Source organism: Nomascus leucogenys, chromosome 2 (assembly GCF_006542625.1).
Source record: "Nomascus leucogenys isolate Asia chromosome 2, Asia_NLE_v1, whole genome shotgun sequence".
In the NCBI taxonomy this organism is placed as follows: Eukaryota; Metazoa; Chordata; class Mammalia; order Primates; family Hylobatidae; genus Nomascus; species Nomascus leucogenys.
The window spans coordinates 85,051,289-85,070,762 of NC_044382.1; the positions used below are offsets into that span (position 1 = coordinate 85,051,289).

Here is a 19,474-nt window from a genome sequence, read left to right on the forward strand (position 1 = left end):
GGACTCCAGCATTCTAAACCTCCATACAATCCTGCCTCTCTCTCTTCAGCTCATACCCAGGTAAGCAGGCCAAGCTCAAAAATAGCAGCCAACGCCATTTTCAAATTCATGCTTTATGAATCTTAAAATACTTACTTGTTTCCTAGTTTCTTACACCTTTCCATCATCTCGGTCAGCAGAGCCTATTATGTTAAAAATAATAATAATTAAAAAATCAGGTTGGAGGAGCTAAAGTAACATTTCTAAGAGATTTCCAAAGTCAAACTCTAAAATGAATGTAGCCACATGTCCATTAAGATAATTCTCAGTGTCTGGTAGGGATGGGGAGGCTTGGGGAGAAAAAAATTCACTTTCATGGCATTTAGTGTAATAAATAGAAGGAGGGGGCCGGGCACAGTGGCTCGCACCTATAATTCTAGCATTTTGGTAGACCGAGGCAGGTGGATCACTTGAGGTCAAGAGCTCAAGACTAGTCTGGCCAACATGGTAAAACCCTGTCTCCACTAAAAATACAAAAATTAGCTAGGTGTGATAGCGGGTGCCTGTAATCCCAGCTACTCAGAGGGCTAAGGCAGGAGAATCGCTTGAACCCAGGAGGTGGAGGCTGCTATGAGCTGAGATCATGCCACTGCACTCCAGCCTGGGTGACAGAGGGAGACCCTGTCTCAATCAATCAATTGATCAATCAACAGAAGCTAGGGCCCTGGCATCAGGCACACTTGGATTCAAATCCAACCTCACCAACTACCAACGATGAGACTTCGGAAGAGTTGCCAACTCTGTCGAACCTGGGTCTCCTTGTCCTTATTGGAAGGCTACAAGTGGTACTATCTGATCTGTGGGGTCACTACAGGATGATGGGAGATAACTCCTGCACTCCAGGGCACGAATGAGAATGATAATTACTCTGCTCCCCACCTCTTCTGTAACCCCACATTCTTCCCCATTTCAAGAGGTGCCCAACGTGCACTTAGTAATATGAGCAACAAACACAGGGCTAGAGCTTAGTGCCCACCAGCCATGATGAGAAGCATTTTGCACTCATGATCTTACCTCTTCCAACCACCCTTGAAGCAGGGGCTCTATTCTCCCATTTCACAGATGAAAAACAAAGCCTAGAATAGCAGTGTTTTTCACCCAAGGTCGCACAGTTAGTGATGGCAGGCACACATGAACCTGGGCAGACTGGGATCAAAGGCCACGTTCTTCAATACATTTCTTCTCCAACACAGTTTGAAGTCTATTTCCCCGCCCCCCACAAAGGAAGTAGATTTTTTTTTTTTTTACTCACTGGAATACTGTTAATGGCTTTGGAGCTATCTTAAGACAATTACATATCTTTACAAGAGCTCCTGTTTTTAAGAAAATCAATGGAAGGAGGATCATTTAGGGCAGTGGTTTGGGGAAGGTCAAGCCGAAGACCAGAGGTAATTACAGGACACTGAGCACTGCCCAGGTTTCGGGCTAAGTCCTTGACTTCCCTTTGTTCTCTTACTCTTCACCATGTCCTTGTGAGGTCCATGAAACATTATCCCCATTTTACAGATGGAAAAAGCCAAAGCTCAGATAGGGTTAAGCCACTTCATAATAAGCGGCAAAAATGGGATTTGTGCAGGCCAGGGGTGGTGGCTCATGCCTGTAATCCCAGCACTTTGGGAGGCTGAGGTGGGAGGATCGCTTGAGCCCAGGAATTCAAGACCAGTCTGGGCAATATAGTGAGATCCCATATCTACGTAAGTGTTTTTGTTTGTTTGTTTGTTTTTTAAGACGGAGAGACGAGTCTTGCTCTGTTGCCCAGGCTGGAGTGCAGTGACGCGATCTCGGCTCACCACAACCTCCGCCTCTTGGATTCAAGAGATTCTCCTGCCTCAGCCTCCCGAGTAGCTGGGACTACAGGTGTGTGCCATCATGCCTGGCTAATTTTTTTGTATTTTTAGTAGAGATGGGGTTTCACCATGTTAGCCAGGCTGGCCTTGAACTCCTGAACTCAGGCAATCTGCCCGCCTCAGCCCCGCAAAGTGCTGGGATTACAGGAGCGTCCAGTCATAAACTTTTTTAAAGAATTAGCTGGGTGGGGTGGTACGTGCCTGTGGTCCTAGCTACTCAGAAAGCTGAGGTGGGAGGATCACTTGAGCCCAGGAGGTGGAGGATGCAGTGAGCTGTGATTGTGCCACTGAACTCCAGCCTGGGCACCAGAGTGAGACCCTATCTCAAAAAAAAAAAAAAAAAAAAAAAAAGACCTGGTAGCCACGATGGCTCATGCCTGTAATCCCAGCACTTTGAGAGGCTGATGGGGACAGATGGCTTGACCTCAGGAGTTCAAGACCAGCCTGGGCAACATGGCGAAACCCCATCTCTAAAAGAAATTTAAAAATTAGCCAAGCATGGTGGTGTGTGCTTATAGTCCCAGCTAGTCAGGAAGCTGAGGTGGGGGCATCACTTGAGCCTGGGAGGTCGAGACTGCTGTGAGCCAAGACTGCACCACAGCACTTCAGCCCGGGCAACAGAGAAAGATCCTGTCTTAAAATAATAATAATAATAACAATAATAAATAAATAAATAAGTAAAAAGTAAAAAATAAAGAAAAAAACAAAAGGGATCTATATCTATGTCTGGACCCAAAGTAAAAAAATAAAAGGAGTGTCCTTAAGTGCAATTCCATCCTTTCTAGTGGCACTCCTCTCTGTCGTGTTGCCTGAATAAGTGAGAGCTGACGCTGGAGATACTGTTGGAATCCCTACCCCAAAACCCTGATTTTATACAGATTTCCATCTATGCCTCACATAAACTAGGTTGGCTTCTGTCATGGACTGAATTACAACTCCCCTAAATTGCTATGTTGGAGCCCTAATCCCTAATATCACTGTTCTAGGTTAAATGGAGTCATAAGGGTGGGATCCGAATCCCACAGGACTAACCTCTTTATAGGAAGAGACAGCAAGGAGGAGTGTACACAGAGGAAAAGCCATGTGAGGACACAGCAAGAAGGTGGCAGTTTCCAAGCCAAGGAGCGAGGCCTCACCAGAAACCAACCTTGCTGGCCCCTTGATCTTGGTCTCCTAGCCTTCGGGACTATGAGAAAATAAAGTCTGTTGTTTAAGCTCCTAGTCTGTGGTATTTTGTTATGGGAGCCCAAGCAGATTAATACAGACCCAAACCAATCATAGTGGGTCTCGTTCTCCTTGCCCATGACCCATTTCTAGCTGCTGAGACAGGATGGGAAGTCTTTGGGGGATTTGGAGAAAGGTTTCCTGTTCTTAAACAAAGACCCAAGAATCAAAGATTCCCTGGATGCTGCCGGCTCTGGACGTGATGCCTGGAATGGTTGCCCCCACCTTGCTACTAATCAGGGACAGCAGAGCAAAAAGATGCACTGAAGCTGCCCACCTGAGAGCATCCACTTGTTGTGGAGGAGGACACATGGAATTATATGTGGAGGCCAGACTAGTTAGATGTTTGTTCCTTGCAGCCAAAAGCACCCTAGCTGGTGACAAAATTGACCACATCATAAATGGCTTCCCTAACCCACTCTTGGGTATTTACATTTGAAAAGTCATGCTTAAAGACCAATAGCAAAGCGGCCTTTGGAAAAGGCTAAGAAAGGAAAAGAGAGATTCTGTGTAATCATCACACTGACACTCCCTGACACACAGAAATAATCATTCAACGCCTACCTAACAAGCAACTTTAGTATACAGTTGACCCTTGAATAACAACATGGTTTTGAGCTGCGTGGCTCCACTTAGACACAGATTTTTTTCAACCATATGCTGAACGAAAATACAGTATTTGTGAGATACCAAACTCAAGTATACGTGGGTTCCACAGGGCCAACTGTGACACTGTGAGACTTTAGTATGCATGGATTTTGATATACATGGGGGCCAGACACAGTGGCTCACGCCTGTAATCCCAGCACTTTGGGAGGCTGAGGCGGGTGGATCACCTGAGGTAAGGATTTCGAGACCAGCCTGGCCAAGATAATGAGACCCCGTCTCTACTAAAAATATAAAAATTAGCCAGGCGTGGCGGTGTGGCTGTAGTCCCAGTTACTCGGGAGGCTGAGGCAGGAGAACTGCTTGAACCCGGGAGGCAGAAGTTGCCGTGAGTGGAGATGGGGCCATTGCACTCCAGCCTGGGTGACACAGCGAGACTCCGTCTTAAAAAAAAAAAAAAAAGATGGCCGGGCACGGTGGCTCACGCTTGTAATCCCAGCACTTTAGGAGGCCAAGGCGGGCGGATCACGAGGTCAGGAGATCGAGACCACGGTGAAACCCCGTCTCTACTAAAAATACAAAAAAATTAGCCGGGCATGGTAGCGGGCGCCTGTAGTCCCAGCTACTCGGAGAGGCTGAGGCAGGAGAATGGCGTGAACCCGGGAGGCGGAGCTTGCAGTGAGCCGAGATCGCGCCACTGCACTCCAGCCTGGGTGACAGAGCGAGACTCCGTCTCAAAAAAAAAAAAAAAAAAAAAAAGATATACATGGAGATCCCGGAATCAATCCCCTAAGTATACCAAGGGATGACTATACCAGCCACTGTTCTGGACACTGAGGGTAAGATGAGAGGAAAACAGAAACCCATGCCTTTGTGAGGTTTACTCTATCTCATATACATGCACGTGCACACACACATGCACACATACACACACACATAAATGAGACCTCCTGGCCCACCAATTCTGGAAAGATTAACTAGGGCAAATCCCAACATATGGACAAAAGATTCTTACCACTAAGACAAGATAAATGCTTAAAAAGTTCCCTCTCTCACGAAAGATGAATGCACTAAAAATGCATCCAAGAATATAACTTTAAAAAAACCAAAGACTCTTTTGTCATAAAGGAACTTAGGAATACATGTAAATGTCCAGAGAGCCAAATGTTATAGATCCCCAGGCAGGTCTGCTGGAGGTTACTGATTTTTTCCCCTCTAAGAAGTGACAGAATTGATTATCTTTGGCAAGAACACGATGAACAACAGCTCAAAGCAGACGGAGATTGAAACAAGCCCTTTGGCTGGGATCAACCATTGAAAAAGCAGCCCAGCGTATTTCTTTCATTTTCACACACACCAGAACTTGAAGATTCAGAAGATTCACAAGGCAGGCATTTGCTTGGTGTGCTGGTTTGTTTTTTAGGCTTTTGTTATTGTTGCTGTTGGCCCTACATGCCACTTATTTATGTAACATTTCATTGTTTTCCTAAAAATTGTAAAAATAAGAAATGCTTTATAGACAAAAGTCCCAACAACATCGACATGCATCAAGAAAGATGCGAATGTCCCCCCCTCCCAACTTCCACGTCCTAGAAATCACCACTGTCAACACTTTGGTGTTTATCTAGGACTTTGATGTTCTTATCTAGAATTCTGCCTATGCCTTATGGATATATATTATTACAGAAGCCTAGTTTTGTTTTTACACAATGGGATACTCTTATAAATACTGGGCTGGAGATATTTAAATATGGCCTTTTTTAATGGAGAATCTAGATGGCCCGCTCTTCTCCATGTTATTACACAAATCTACCTCACTCTTTTAATCCATGGTTATTTAATCCATGCCATGGATATAAGATCATTTTTCAAACTACCCCTAACTGACAGATGTCTGTTATGTCTGTTTCTGTTTTCTGTTTAATTTTTAATTATTTATTTTTATTTATTTATTCTTTTTTGAGACAGAGTCTTGCTCTGTCGCCCAGGCTAGAGTGTAGTGGTGTGATCTTGGCTCACTGCAACCTCCACCTCCTGGGTTCAAGTAATCCTCCTGCCTCAGCCTCCCGAGTAGCTGGGATTACAGGTGCATGCCACCACACTCGGCTAATTTTTGTATTTTTAGTAGAGACAGGGTTTCGCCATGTTGGCCAGGCTGGTCTCAAACTCCTAACCTCAAGTGATCCGCCCGCCTTGGCTTCCCAAAGTGCTGGGATTACAGGCATGTGCCACCACGCCCGGCCTAATTTTTATTTTTTGAGGGTACATAGTAAGTTTATATATTTATGGGGTACACGAGATGTTTTGATATAGGCATGAATACATAATAATCACATCATGAAGAATGGAGTATTCATCCCAATTGAAGGATTTTTAAAAGTCTTTTTATTCTGAATTAATTACAGACTCGTCAGTAATTGAAAAAAACAGTAGAGAGAAGTCCTGGGTACCCACCACCCAGCGTCTCCCATTTACATAACTATAATGCATTATTAAAGCTAGGAAACTGGTATAACACAACTAACTAGACAATTTCACCAAGTTTTACAGGCATACTTTTTCGGGGAAGAAGAGCATGTCTTTGTGTCTAATTCAATGACCATTTTACCAATGTATATGGAGTTGGAGAACCACAACCATATTTAACTGTTGGATTTTTTACGGTGATCTCCAGATTAGGTTATTTATAATTATTTACCCACTTCAAAAGTACAGGAAGAGAGAAAAGAAGTCAGGCCAAGGATGCATTTCTATTTTAAACATTCTATGGCGCTTTATTATGGCAGCCCAAATGGACTACCACATGCCTTGATTTTTTACCTTGGATTTCAATTTCGATTTGAAATTCTGTAGATGAGATATTCACAACTAAAGGTATTTCTCCTTTCCCTCTCTCACCTGCCTGCCCTATATATTACTAATTGCTGCAGCTGAACTTTACCATCCCCTATTTTGAAGTCTTGGCCTCTAATTGGATATACACAGTTCTACTCTGCAGGTGACTCATAGCGGCCACTATCAAAGAGCTTTTAGGCACCAAATGGTCACATGCACCTTTAAGACCACCTTCCATACCGACATCAATTCTTCTGCAGTTTGAAAATGATTTTTTTTTAACAAGACACTGCATGTCCCTTATTTAAGTGTGCCCAAGAATCAGAGTTTATTATTATTCAGATGACCTAATTTTTTAATCACTTATTCTAGTGCAATAATGATTTCCTAGAGCTTACTCCCAGGAAAGCTCTATCCCCAGCTTCTGCCATCCTTTGAGATGACTGGGGCTTAAAATAAAAAGAAGACTGCCTTGTGACATGTACCTTTTGTTTTTAATCTGATTTTGCCTTTCGCTAAAATAAGAAAAAAAAAAAAAAGCGTTCTCATTTCACCACGTCAGTCCTGCTTGTATGTTTCCGTCATTCAATGGAATACCAAGAAAACAGTCGCGTTCATGGTACCCTTCCCAGAAGCAGGGGACAGCATGTGGTTGCTGAAACTATGCTGAGGACCATAGAGAACCAGCAGCAAAATTTCAATCTTCCCTTTATACTGGCTTGATTTAAAATCAATTTACTTAATGGTAAGACTATTCACCTGAAGTACAAGATGTCCCAGTTTTTCTCCTCAGAATTTAGAATCTCAAAAAGTAAAAATGTAAGCAGTGCATACTTGTTGAAAAGTTAGAAAACAGAAATGGGCGGCTGGGCGCGGTGGCTCTTGTCTGTGATCCCAGCACTCGGGAAGCCGAGGCGGGAGGATCACTTGAGGCCAGGAGTTAGAGATCAGCACGAGATCAACAAGGTGAAACTGCATCTCTACTGAAAATACAAAAATTTGCTGGATGTGGTGATGCATGCCTGTAGTCCCAGCTACTCATGAGGCTGAGGCATGAGAATCGCTTGAACCTGGGAGGTGGAGGTTGTAGCGAGCCGAGATTGCACCAGTGCGCTCTAGCCTGGGAGACAGAGCGAGAGACTGTCACAAAGGAAGGAAGAAAAAAACAGATAGGCAAAGAAAAATAAGTTACGATGGCCCCAAATCTCACACTCCAGTGATGTTCTGTCATTTCTCCTTCCCAGCTCTCTCGCACAGATATAAAAATCATGTCTGCGTGTACTAAGATGTGGGGCGCTACACTAAGCACCGTAGATACAGTGACTTCTTTAATCCTTGCAACAGACTAGAAAATAGGAATCATTAATATTGCTCCCATTTCACAAATAAAGAGAGAAGACTCAGAGTGGTTAGGAACAAGTTAACCTGCTCCCTGCTCTATCACAACAGCTGTAATGGAGCTGAGATGCAGACCCAGGCACCCTGACTCCAGAGCCCACACCTGAACACTAGGCCACACTGCCACTTACAACACACACAGCAAGGTGTGTAACTTTCTTTTTGCACTTAGCCATATACCATGAATATGCCTACGTCAGTATGTACAGATCATCAGGAGTCTCCATCATTTTAAATGGCCCCGTAACACCCCACTGAATGCACACACCATAACCAGTCCTCCCTGATGCTTGCCTCCAATTGTGCACCACTGTGAACAAACCGTGTGTGCATCTCTGTGTTTATAATGTTTATGCACTCATCTAACTTACAGGATAAATTCTTAAAAGTGGGATTGCTCGGTTAAAGTCATGTCCTTTTTTTTCTTTTCTGTACAGCTTTTAACACGTGTTGGCAAGATCTAGGAAAAGGCAGATGTCTTTCAACTTTGCTTTGCTCTATATGTCCTTGTTTTGTAGTCTCTCTTTTCTTTTCAATGATCAAATAAAGACAAGGAAAGCTTCATCAATCACAGTCTTTTTTTTTTTTTTGAGACAGTCTGGCTCTGTCGCACAGGCTGGAGTACAGTGGTGCGATCTCGGCTCACTGCAACCTCTGTCTCCCAGGTTCAAGCCATTCTCTGCCTCAGCCTCCTGAGTAGCTGGGACTATAGGCACAAACCACCACGCACAGTTAATTTTTGTATTTTTTGTAGAGACAGGGTCTCTATGAAAGACAGGCCTGGGCAACATAGTCAAACTCCATCTCTACAAAAAAATACAAAAAACTAGCCAGGCATGGTGATATACACCTATATATCCATGTTAGCCAGGCTGGTCTTGAACTGCTGGTCTGAAGTGAACTGCCCACGTCAGCCTCCCAAAGTGCTGAGATTACAGGCATGAGCCACCATGCCCGGCCTATCACAGTCTTCATGACAGTTTGAACTGGTGTTCTACTAAAACTGCTTCTCAGTCTTGGAAAAGAAAAAAAATATGTGTCTGCTATGATTCTGATGTCACTTCAATTCCTGACAATACTTCAACTGGCAAAAAAAAAAAAAAGAAAAGAAAAATAATCTTATAAAAGAAATTAAGCATCTGAGTTTTGTTCTCCTTCCATAAAATACCTGCTCTACAGACTTTATTGGATTATTATAAACACAAAAGGGGTACATGAAGGTAAGTGAAGAGGCAATAAGGCTTGTTGGCCCTGGAGCCCAATTCTATGGGTTTGTATCAAGTCACCAACCACCTTCCTTTTTTTTCTTTTTTAATGAGACAGTGTCTTGCTCTGTCACTTAGGCTGGAGTGCAGTAGTACAATCACAGCTCATTGTAGCCTTGAACTCTGGGGCTCAAGTGGTCCTCCCACCTCAGCCTCCTGAGTAGCTGGGACTATAGGCATATATCACCATGTCTGGCTAATTTTTTGTATTTTTTTGTAGAGATGGAGATTTGCTATGTTGCCAAGGCTGGTCTCAAACTCCTAAAATCAAGTGATCCTCCCACCTTGGCCTTGCAAAGTGCTGGGATTACAGATATGAGCCACCACACCCAGCCACCAACTGCTTTCTAGCTGTGTGGCCTCACTTAGGTATATGGCCTCTGGAGCCACCACATTCCCCTCCCACAGTTGTTAAAACGGGACAATCTCAGAAAAGCATTCAGCACAGAACCAGCCACCATGACAAGCCCTCTATAAAGGCTGGCTAGCACTAACATTGCTATAGCTGTTATGAAAGGGTCCCGTTAACATTAAAGGGCACAGTGGGCAGGGGCTGTCAGCATACAGGAGGTGAGCATCACACTGAAGCCACCTGGCAGTTACCTCGGGGGCATGGTAGGAGATGCACTGGAAGATCCAGTCCATGGCAGGCGGGTACAAGGGGAGGTACGATGGGAGCTCCACTCCTTGGACCACCAGCTGGTTCTGGACCGTATCCCCATGAATCTACAGGAGGCCAAACAAACACTTAGAAAAGGAGGGGAAAAATCAAACAACAAACAAAACACACACAACTCACAGACTGTGCATACTTGTAAGCATGTGGACAGCCCTGAGAGAAATAGCCTGGTTTCTCAGTTGTTTTTTTTTTAAACCAGAAAAAAACACAGAAAGTTTCTCATGTCACCAAGCTGAGCTGTTTTGGGAATGAGCGCTGTGGAAAGCAGGAACCTGATAAAAATGGAGCCAGCAGATGCTCAGAAGCAAGGCTGATCGACTGGAGACGTTTCCTGTTAACACATGCATATTAACTTTCTCCGCTTATTCAGTACAATCAACACATTTTAATTGTCTACAACAGAAGCTAGTGTAATTTTCCAGGGCTTGCACATTTAAAGAGCTTTAAGGCATTCTCAACTTGGAAAACCAACTGGGTTTTGTGAATTTGCTATCATAGAACTGTTATATCGATGAGCTATTTTGATAGTGTTCTCTTACCTGTTTGAACGTAAGGAGGAAGTCAAAAAAGTTCTTATTTAGGGTTTCTTTGAGATGTGGGGCCACTTCCATTCCCACCTGTAGCCAGACAAATGGAAAAACTGGTTGCAAATAATAACTATAGTATGATTTTATTTTTGGAAATTAAAAAATTTATATACCTATGTTTATAGACATAGAAAAAGTCCAGAAAATTATTATTATTTTGAGATGGAGTCTCACTCTGTTGCCAGGCTGGAGTGCAGTGGGCACGATTTCAGCTCACTGCAACCACCAACTCCCTGGTTCAAGGGATTCTCCTGCCCCAGCCTCCTGAGTAGCTGGAATTACAGGCACGTGTCACCACGCCCAGCTGATTTTTGTATTTTTAGTAGAGATGGGGTTTCACCACGTTGGCCAGGATGGTCTTGATCTTCTGACCTCATGATCTGCCCGCCTTGGCCTCTCAAAGTGCTGGGATTACAGGTGTGAGCCACAGCGCCTGGCCAATTTTTTTTTTTTTCTTTATCTGTTTTTTGTTTTGTTTTGAGATGGAGTCTCGCTCTGTTGCCCAGGGTGGAGTGCAGTGGCACGATCTTGGCTCGCTGCAACCTCCACCTCTTGGGTTCAAGCAATTCTCCTGCCTCAGCCTCCCAAGTAGCAGCGATTACACGCATGTGTCACGACACTTGGCTAATTTTTGTATTTTTAGTAGAGACGGGGTTTCACCATGTTGGCCAGGCTGGTCTCAAACTCCTGACCTCAGATGATCTGCCCGCCTCGGCCTACCAAAGTGCTGGGATTACAGGTGTGAGCCACTGCGCCCAGCCTGTTTTCTTTTTCAATAAACATGTATTGCTTTTATAAGAAAGACCACAGAAGCTGTTTTTAATAAAAAAGGGCAACATTTGCAGAAATCATCTTTGCCCTTCCCCAAAGGTATTGAATGTATTTCTGAACAGATGACCAAGAGAACAAATCAATACAGAACTAAAAAGGAATGTACTCTCAAAATTGTGTACACAATAAAAAAAATGATAAACACACATGTGGTTGTACTTATTAGATGAAGCACAAAGATTACGGTACGTGAGAGACTCAGCTTGAATTCCAGATGTGGTGCTGCCCGTTACATGGTTAGTTAAAAGCTATACAAATCCATTATTTGCAAGGCAGACATAAGAGCTGACATAAATTTTAATACATTTTATGCAATTTTATATAAGATGAGCATGAAGTGTAACGATGCTATAATCCACTGGGTCCTGACTTCATTGTTAAAAAACAGACTGTAACATTTCCAGCTGAAGAAATTTACTAATCATAGAGAAGGTGCCAGTACTGGGGTTAGATGGAAAAGTAGAGGAATGAGCTACGGAGGGGAGTTCATAGGTTTAAAACACAACATCACAGCGTTTCTTAAACTGAGCTCCTCAGAAACGCTTCATTTCCAAATTGCTGCTTAACCGCAAAAATAACTTCGTAGGCTGGGCTGCAGTGGCTCACACCTGTAATCCCAGCACTTTGGGAGGCCCAGGTGGGCCAATCACTTGAGGTTAGGCGTTTGAGACCAGCCTGGCCAACATGGTGAAACCCTGTCTCTACTAAAAACACAAAAATTAGCCAGGCGTGGTGGCGCACGCCTGTAGACCCAGCTACTTGGGAGGTTGAGGTGGGAGGATCGCTTGAACCCGGGAGGTGGTGGTTAAACAGTGAGCAAGATTGTGCCACTGCACTCCAGCCTGGGCAACAGAGTGAGACTGGTTCCCCATTTCTTCAAATGAGGAGAGATTTCTCCCATTCACCTTCCATTACCCAGAGGTCATGATGGGTAACAACAATAATGTTTTTCAGATGGCATTTGAGAAATGCGTTAAATTCCAAGAGCAGCTCTGTGACTGTTGGGTACAGGAAGTACTGTTTTCAAGGACAAGCACATAGATTAAAATATATATATATATATAAAAAAAAAAAAAAAAAAAAAAAAAAAAAAAAAATATATATATATACATACTAACAAGAAACATCAGATCCAGCTGTACAGTGTTCTGATTCTCCTTCCACTTAATCATATTGTAGAAAAGACAATAATTATCTGTTAGGTGACAGCAAAGGCTGGCCTGGTGGCTGAGCCGTGGAGATGAGCTGAAGCGGCTGTGAGTTAGGAGTTAATCATACCTTCCTTTAATAAACGGCTTCAAGCTCCCCCCACGCTCTACCCACTCAGAGCTTTTGTTTTCTGTTTTTCTCTTCTCATCGGGCCAAATGAGCAGCTTGGATATCTGCTTGGGTCTAAAAGATTTCTACCCAGAGCAGCAAGGGTATTGCTCATGATTCCCATCTGCTGTTTCGGCCTGCCCAGCATTCATCACCTGCCCCCCGCCCCCCACTGCTGGTATCAGCAAATTAGATTTGTCTCTGGGGAATCAAACCTTCCTCTTGGACCATGAGGTTTGTGGTGGAGCTAGATCCACCTCACCCTAAGCTCCAAGCAAGGGCATGTGACCCAGGCCCAGTCAGTAAGCACCCAGACACCAACCCCAGACCCCAACCCATGGCCACATGACTAGTCTAGGGGTGGACAAGCAACCCAAGGCAATCCACCAAGAATCAGCCCTGAGGCTCTGGCTAGATCTACTGGCAAGAAGACACACTTTCCAATAAGGTTCCTAAGGTGGTACGATGGAAGCCAGAGGCTGCTATGGGCCATCATATAAAAAAAGCAAGCCACAGAATGAAGCCAACTCAGAGGACAGCAGAGCTGAGTGATGTGGGGAGAGGCTGATTCTTGACAGCACCCTTTGAGGGCCTGCATCCAGCCATGCCTGCACTACCCCTGGCCTCTCCAGACACTGGCCAGTAAGTTCCTATTTTTGCTTAAAGTAGTATGAACTGGGTTTTTGCCACTTGCAACTGAAAGAAATCTTACTAACACACAGGCTGTCTCTTTTTGTTTGTTTGTTTGTTTGAGGCAGTCTTGCTCTGTCACTCAGGCTGGAGTGCAGTGGCGCAATCTTGGCTCACTGCAACCTCTGCCTCCTGGGTTCAAGTGATTCTCATGCCTCAGCCTCCCGAGTAGCTGGGACTACAGGTGTGTACCACCAAGCCTGGCTAATTTTTTGTATTTTTTAGTAGAGACGGGTTTTTGCCATGTTGGCCAGGCTGGTCTTGAACTCCTGACCTCAAGTGATCTGCCTGCCTCGGCCTCCCAAAATGCTGGGATTACAGGCATGAGCCACCGCGCTTGGTCTCTCTTACTCTTTTAATGTTAAAGAGACTTTTAGAAACTACCCAACGAGGGGATTCAATGCATTGCCTGGACTGACAAAAATGATTTCAACAGATGCAGGGTACTCTACTACCAATCTTGCTGGGGGGTCTGCTCTGTCCTCTGCATCTTCTCCTCATTGTCACTGTGTTTCAAGTTGCATCTGCCATTCAAAGGCACTTTATATGTAACAAATATGATCGTGTACCCTAACTCACGTACCTGATCTCAAACATTAAAAGGGAACAGGCTTGCAAAAAATACATACTTCCCCACATTCTGATTTCTTTTTAATAACCAGAATTATTTGCATAAGAGACGGCATGATTCTAAGTCTTTATCACCGGGTCTCCGATATCAGGCCTTATTCAAATGATGTCAAGGTGTGTTCAAAGCATTTGCTATTTTCTACAAGGCAAAAGGCAGCAGAGAAGAAATACATAAACAAGGCTGGGCACGGGGGCTCACACCTGTAATCCCAGCAATTTTGGGAGGCCGGGGAAGGCAGATCACCTGAAGTGAGGAGTTCAAGACCAGTCTGGCCAACATGGTGACACCCTGTCACTACTAGAAATACAAAAAGTAGCTGGGCATGGTGGCAGGTGCCTGTAATCCCAGCTACTCGGGAGGCTGAGACATGAGAATCACTTGAACCCAGGAGGCAGAGGTTGCAGTGAGCTGAGATTGTACCACTGCACTCCAGCCTGGGCAACAGAGTGAGACTCTGGCGCAAAAAAACAAAACAAAACAAAAAAAGGCCAGGTGCGGTGGCTCATGCCTGCAATCCCAGCACTTTGAGAGGCCGGGCCGGGTGGATCATGAGGTCAAGAGATACTCATTCTCAGTATCAAGAAACAGACCTATAAAAAGTGCCCTTCCTAACAGATATCTGCTCCTCACTCTGAGGGCACTGACTTAGTTTTTCGTGACAGTTGAGACCACAGGGCTTCCGACATTTGCTGGCTGTCATGCAGAAGAAGCAAATCACAGGCTACATGTTCTCGCCTTCTGATTTAATAAGACGCAAACTCATGGGGGAGGCTCTAACTGCAGCTTTGTCCTCAAGGAAGTCTGGGGCTTATCAGGGGCAATGATCTCTCTCTAAGGATGTGCAATATTGATGGGATGATAGGGAAGATTCTCATTGCTAGGGGAGTCCTGACAGAGGCAAAGCCCCTACGTAAGCTGAAGAAAACTATGGAGAGACCATATACTGGCCGCGTGCAGTGGCTTACGTTTGTAATCTCAGCACTTTGGGAGGACAACGTGGGCAGATCACTTGAGGTCAGGAGATCGAGACCAGCCTGGCCAACATGGTGAAACCCCATCTCTACTAAAAATACAAAAATTAGACGGGCGTGGTGGCGGACACCTGTAATCTCAGCTACCCAGGAGGCTGAGACAGGAGAATCATTTGAACCTAGGAGGTGGAGGTTGCAATGAGCCGAGACAGTGCCACTGCACTCCAGCCTGGGGGACACAGTGAGACTCCATCTCAAAAAAAAGAAAGACCATATAACCTCCATTGGTTACATTTTTCCATACACAAAAAACTTAGTAGCTTAGCTGAAGCCTCACAGTGCTTTAAAGCAGGGCATGGGCAAGTAATTTCTAATCAGTCCCTCTACCCCCTTTCACAGCAGCCACCTAAGCCAGGCCACACAGACCCTGAGGCCTGCCATCATGTGGGACACTGCTCCCCTGCCAAGCAGAAAACTAATAAAACAATCAAAGTCAAGACAACGGAAGAGCATGTTTCAAGTCAATGAAAAGCAACCTGTTAGCCCAAAGGCCCTGGGAACCTCCTTCCCAGCAAGAACTGAGAAACAATTAATTCTGAAAACCAGTTCATTTGTAAGAAGATGACCTTAAACATCCCCTAATTAGAGCTACGGTAAGTTGGTCTACTTTAAAATTAACTTTTAAAAGAAACCCTACAGTTCTACTTTCTGTGGCAGAGCCATGATCTAAAATTAGCTGCTAATAAAGTCCTTCTCTCAATGACTTGCGGGGTGGTGGGGAAGGAGGGCCCTGTGTGAACATTCAAGGAGACGGGCGACAGCCGTGCCATCAAGGGCAGTGACTCGCATGGCCTACCCGGCACAGGTAGGCACGGGCATACACCGACACCAGCGGGTCTCCGATCCCTCTGATCATGCATGTCAACCGGGGCAGGCACTCTGAAATTCCCCTGCGAGAGACAAAAAATGGCCGGCATTATACTCAATGTGAGAACTCGCTGTTCTTTTATTTTTAAAATAAAGATAAAAACTTCCTAAATTTCGGGGAGTGGGGGGAAGAAAAATCAAGTTTCAGTAACAAACCAAGGTCAAAGTTTCAGTTTTCTAAGGCAATGTAACAACAGTCTTTCTCTTCTGATACAATTCATTCATTGAATGATTTCTTTCATCGTTATCATTTGCTCAGTGGTGGAGGCTAACCACATTTTTTCCCCAATCGAGGTCACATTTATTTTATTAATTTTAACAGTTTTTGTCTTCAATTATTTTCCATCAACTGGGCACCCCTTGATCTTCTCTCCACATCTATTTTCGTTTGCCACAGATTTACTGTCCCGTATCCTGTTCGTTCCGTGAATCTCAGGCTGGCATCTGACATCCTCCAACCACCAACAATGTGAATTACGATTTATTTCTCCTGCAACGTATGTCTTCCCTCTGCCTAAGGCATTATCTTCCTCCAACTGGTGAGGCAAAATAATGTTTCTTCGGCACCCATGTTATTCCCCCAAACTACTCCAGCCATCCCTAGATCCAAATCCAACACACTTGAGATAAATTCTAAATCCAATCAGAAGAGCTATCTGTGGAGCACCACGAATCAGTCACTGCCCGGCTTCAAGGAATTTATTATCTAGCTATCTAACATGACTCAGCATTTCACCTGCTCTGCAGAAAGCAGATCTGGGTCCCCCACGTCCTGTAACTACTCTCAAAACATTGTGATAAATTGAGTAGCATGGACCTAAAACACTAACGGCAAAGGCTTCTGCTTCTGATGTCATCATTTTCATCATCATCATCATCATCAACAGCAGCAGTCAACATGGAGGACGGGCCCACCGTGTGCCAGGTGTGACTCTAATTGTTGCATGTGTGATCCAAAGCTCTTGTTAGGGTCATGTTCCCAGGAGAGGGAGCCTGAGGTTCTGAGGCTGTAAATAACTTGCTCAAGACCATACAGCTAGTACCAGTACAGCCAAGATTCAAATGTAGTTGAGCTGATCTTCCATGACCTCCTCAACCAACTTCTCCAGACTTGAGTTTTCCTCTCCCTAATATGGGGATTAGGATGGTGTCTCTACTTCATTCAGTTTTCATTTGGATTCAATGAGAAAATGCACAGAAGGTGCTTAACACACATTAAGTACTCAGTGAATAATGGCTACTATTACATTGCCACTACTATCTGTGTACACACGGGAGATTTTTAGAAATTTTATGGTTCTAGATTTTACCGAAAAGCCTTACGTTTTGGAGAGGAATTTGTTACATTTCAGGATGGATGCCTCCACGTAACTACAAAAACATCCTGTTAAGGAAGATGTTTTCCAGAAGGTCTACTCCCTATGGAGAAAAGACTAAACTATCCATGAATAGAAGTAGACAGGTCTTAGGAGACGGGGACCACAGTGGCCCTCAACAATCCAGCGAACTAAGGTAGCTTATAGTTTCTACATATGGTTTTCAAGGTTTCATACTTACTTAAAATAAACTGTGGAAAATGTTACACGTTGACTCATAGTTGCATGCTGAAATATAAACTGGGTTTTGAGCACTTCTAATCAATGCTTTATGGGGAAAGAAAAAACTTTAGATAAGTAAGATGCAATTTATGTATAAGTCGATTTCTCTGTTCTTCAATATTGGCATTTGCCCCACAAAGCTGGACCCTGTTCTTTCAAGTTCTTGGAATCAGAGAAAACACAAATATGAAGCATTTTAATTGAGAGAATTAAGGTGGGAATGTTCCTCAAGGAAACAAATGCTTGACACATGGCATCGTATTCAAAGTAAAAGACAAAAAACTGGAAAGAGCAAGAGTCCAAGGGTTTCTACAATGTGGCTTGCCCTGTATGTGTTTTCAGGCTAGCAACCGTAACGGGACCAAATTTTCAATAAGAATGTCAGGGTATCCCATCACATGGCTTCTATTAACAGTACAACTCTTTTAGCCTATCTTTAAAATCATCAGACAAAAAAAAAAAAAAAAAAGGATACAATCTTGGAATGAGTTCCCTGATGGAGGCAATCTTGAAAAACCAATTTAGGCATGTTTCCTTGGCGGTGTCATTTGCATTCTCTGGAGAAAAGTGATCTGTAATACAAAAACAAGACCCATCAGCCCTCCTAAATCTCAGGATCTGTGTAAGTCCCCAGATGGGAACACATTACCCTGGAGCAGAAAAAGGGGTGACTCAGCCTGTGTCTTTCCTTCCAAATATCACTATTAGGAAGTAACTGATGATAACAATAGTTTACACAAACACAGGCTTTCTAAGTGCCAAGTGTTGTTCGCAGTGCTTTACAGACAGCTCACCTGATCCCATATAGCAACCCTCTGAGGTATGTACTTTTATTATCTTATCTTACAGCTGCAGAGACCAAGGCACAGAGGAATGTAGTGACTCACCCAAGGCACACAGCAAGCAAATGTAAGAGCTGGAATTCAACTCAGGCAGTCTGGCCCTGCGGCCGACATTCTTAGCCACTGCCTCTAATATAATCCAGAGGTTCTTGGTTACCTACCAGTAACTATGACAACATTGTTGAGAATTCCAGATGCTTTAGGGACCTGCGACTGCAACATGAAATGTGATCTAAGCTTTTGCTCTACACATCCCAATGGGCCAGAGGAAGGTAAAGCAAGGCCCCTGAGATGAAAAACCAGCCAGAATTATGTTGCCAGCTCACGACTGGCTCCAAGACGAGTCACCTTGTGAAACTGCCAGTTTATTCCATTAGCTATTCTCTTCCTCTTTAATAAAAGAACTCACATTTTCCTGCAGGGCACAGGGCCATCCTTGCAGCTAGGTGTGATCACGTGGGCCAAGTTCTGGTCCCAGGATATATAAATAGAAGGGCAACTTCTGAGAAATATCTTTAAGGGAAGGGGCTTGCCTTCCCTCACTCCTTCTTCCTGCTCACTGACTGGAATGCAGACATGACAGCTGGAACCTCTGCAGCCATACTGACCATGACAGCAACAAGACAGAAGTGGGGATCCTTGGTACCAGGGGCTAGCTGGCCCATCAGCTCTGACCTTCATTACTGTTATTTTGAGTTTTCTGGAACTGGTACCCAAGCTTGATTTTGACATACATATTTTTAAACAGCAGAAATTTATTTCTTACAGTTCTGGACTTGACATACATCTTAAGGAATGGAAGAGAATATGGAGAAACGAAAGAAAAAACACAAAACTTATCAACACCATGAAGGCCATTGTTAACCTCTCACATGGAAATGATTTCTTCTAAATGATTTTGGCAAAGATTAGAGCTCTATCCCACCACTGGGTGTTTTATACTTCTAGGATTAATTCAAAAAGGGAGAAGCTGGCCAGGCACAGTGGCTCAAGCCTGTAGCCCCAGCTACTTGGAAGGTTGAGGTGGGAGGATCAATAGAGCCCAGGAGTTTGAGGCTGCAATGAGCTATGATCGAGCCACTGCACTCCAGCCTGGGCAGAGCGAAACAGAGTAAGACAGAGCAAGACCTTGTCTCTAAAAAACATGAATACATAAATTAAAAGGGAGAAGTTAATTACTTTAGAAT

The 19,474-nt window shown here is 44.1% G+C and overlaps 1 protein-coding gene across 2 annotated transcripts in view; it reads right to left on the bottom strand.

Moving 5' to 3' along the window:
• VPS35L (VPS35 endosomal protein sorting factor like) overlaps nucleotides 1–19,474 on the bottom strand; it is a 147,215-nt gene that overhangs the window by 75,229 nt on the left and 52,512 nt on the right. For both annotated transcript variants that reach the window (XM_030800208.1, XM_030800203.1), the window contains exons 10-15: nucleotides 17,921–18,017; nucleotides 17,171–17,218; nucleotides 15,777–15,870; nucleotides 10,433–10,510; nucleotides 9,818–9,940; nucleotides 136–182 (exon numbers count right to left, since the gene is read on the bottom strand). In XM_030800208.1, the coding sequence (XP_030656068.1) occupies nucleotides 136–182; nucleotides 9,818–9,940; nucleotides 10,433–10,510; nucleotides 15,777–15,870; nucleotides 17,171–17,218; nucleotides 17,921–18,017 (487 nt within the window). The remainder of the gene's footprint in view (nucleotides 1–135; nucleotides 183–9,817; nucleotides 9,941–10,432; nucleotides 10,511–15,776; nucleotides 15,871–17,170; nucleotides 17,219–17,920; nucleotides 18,018–19,474) is intronic.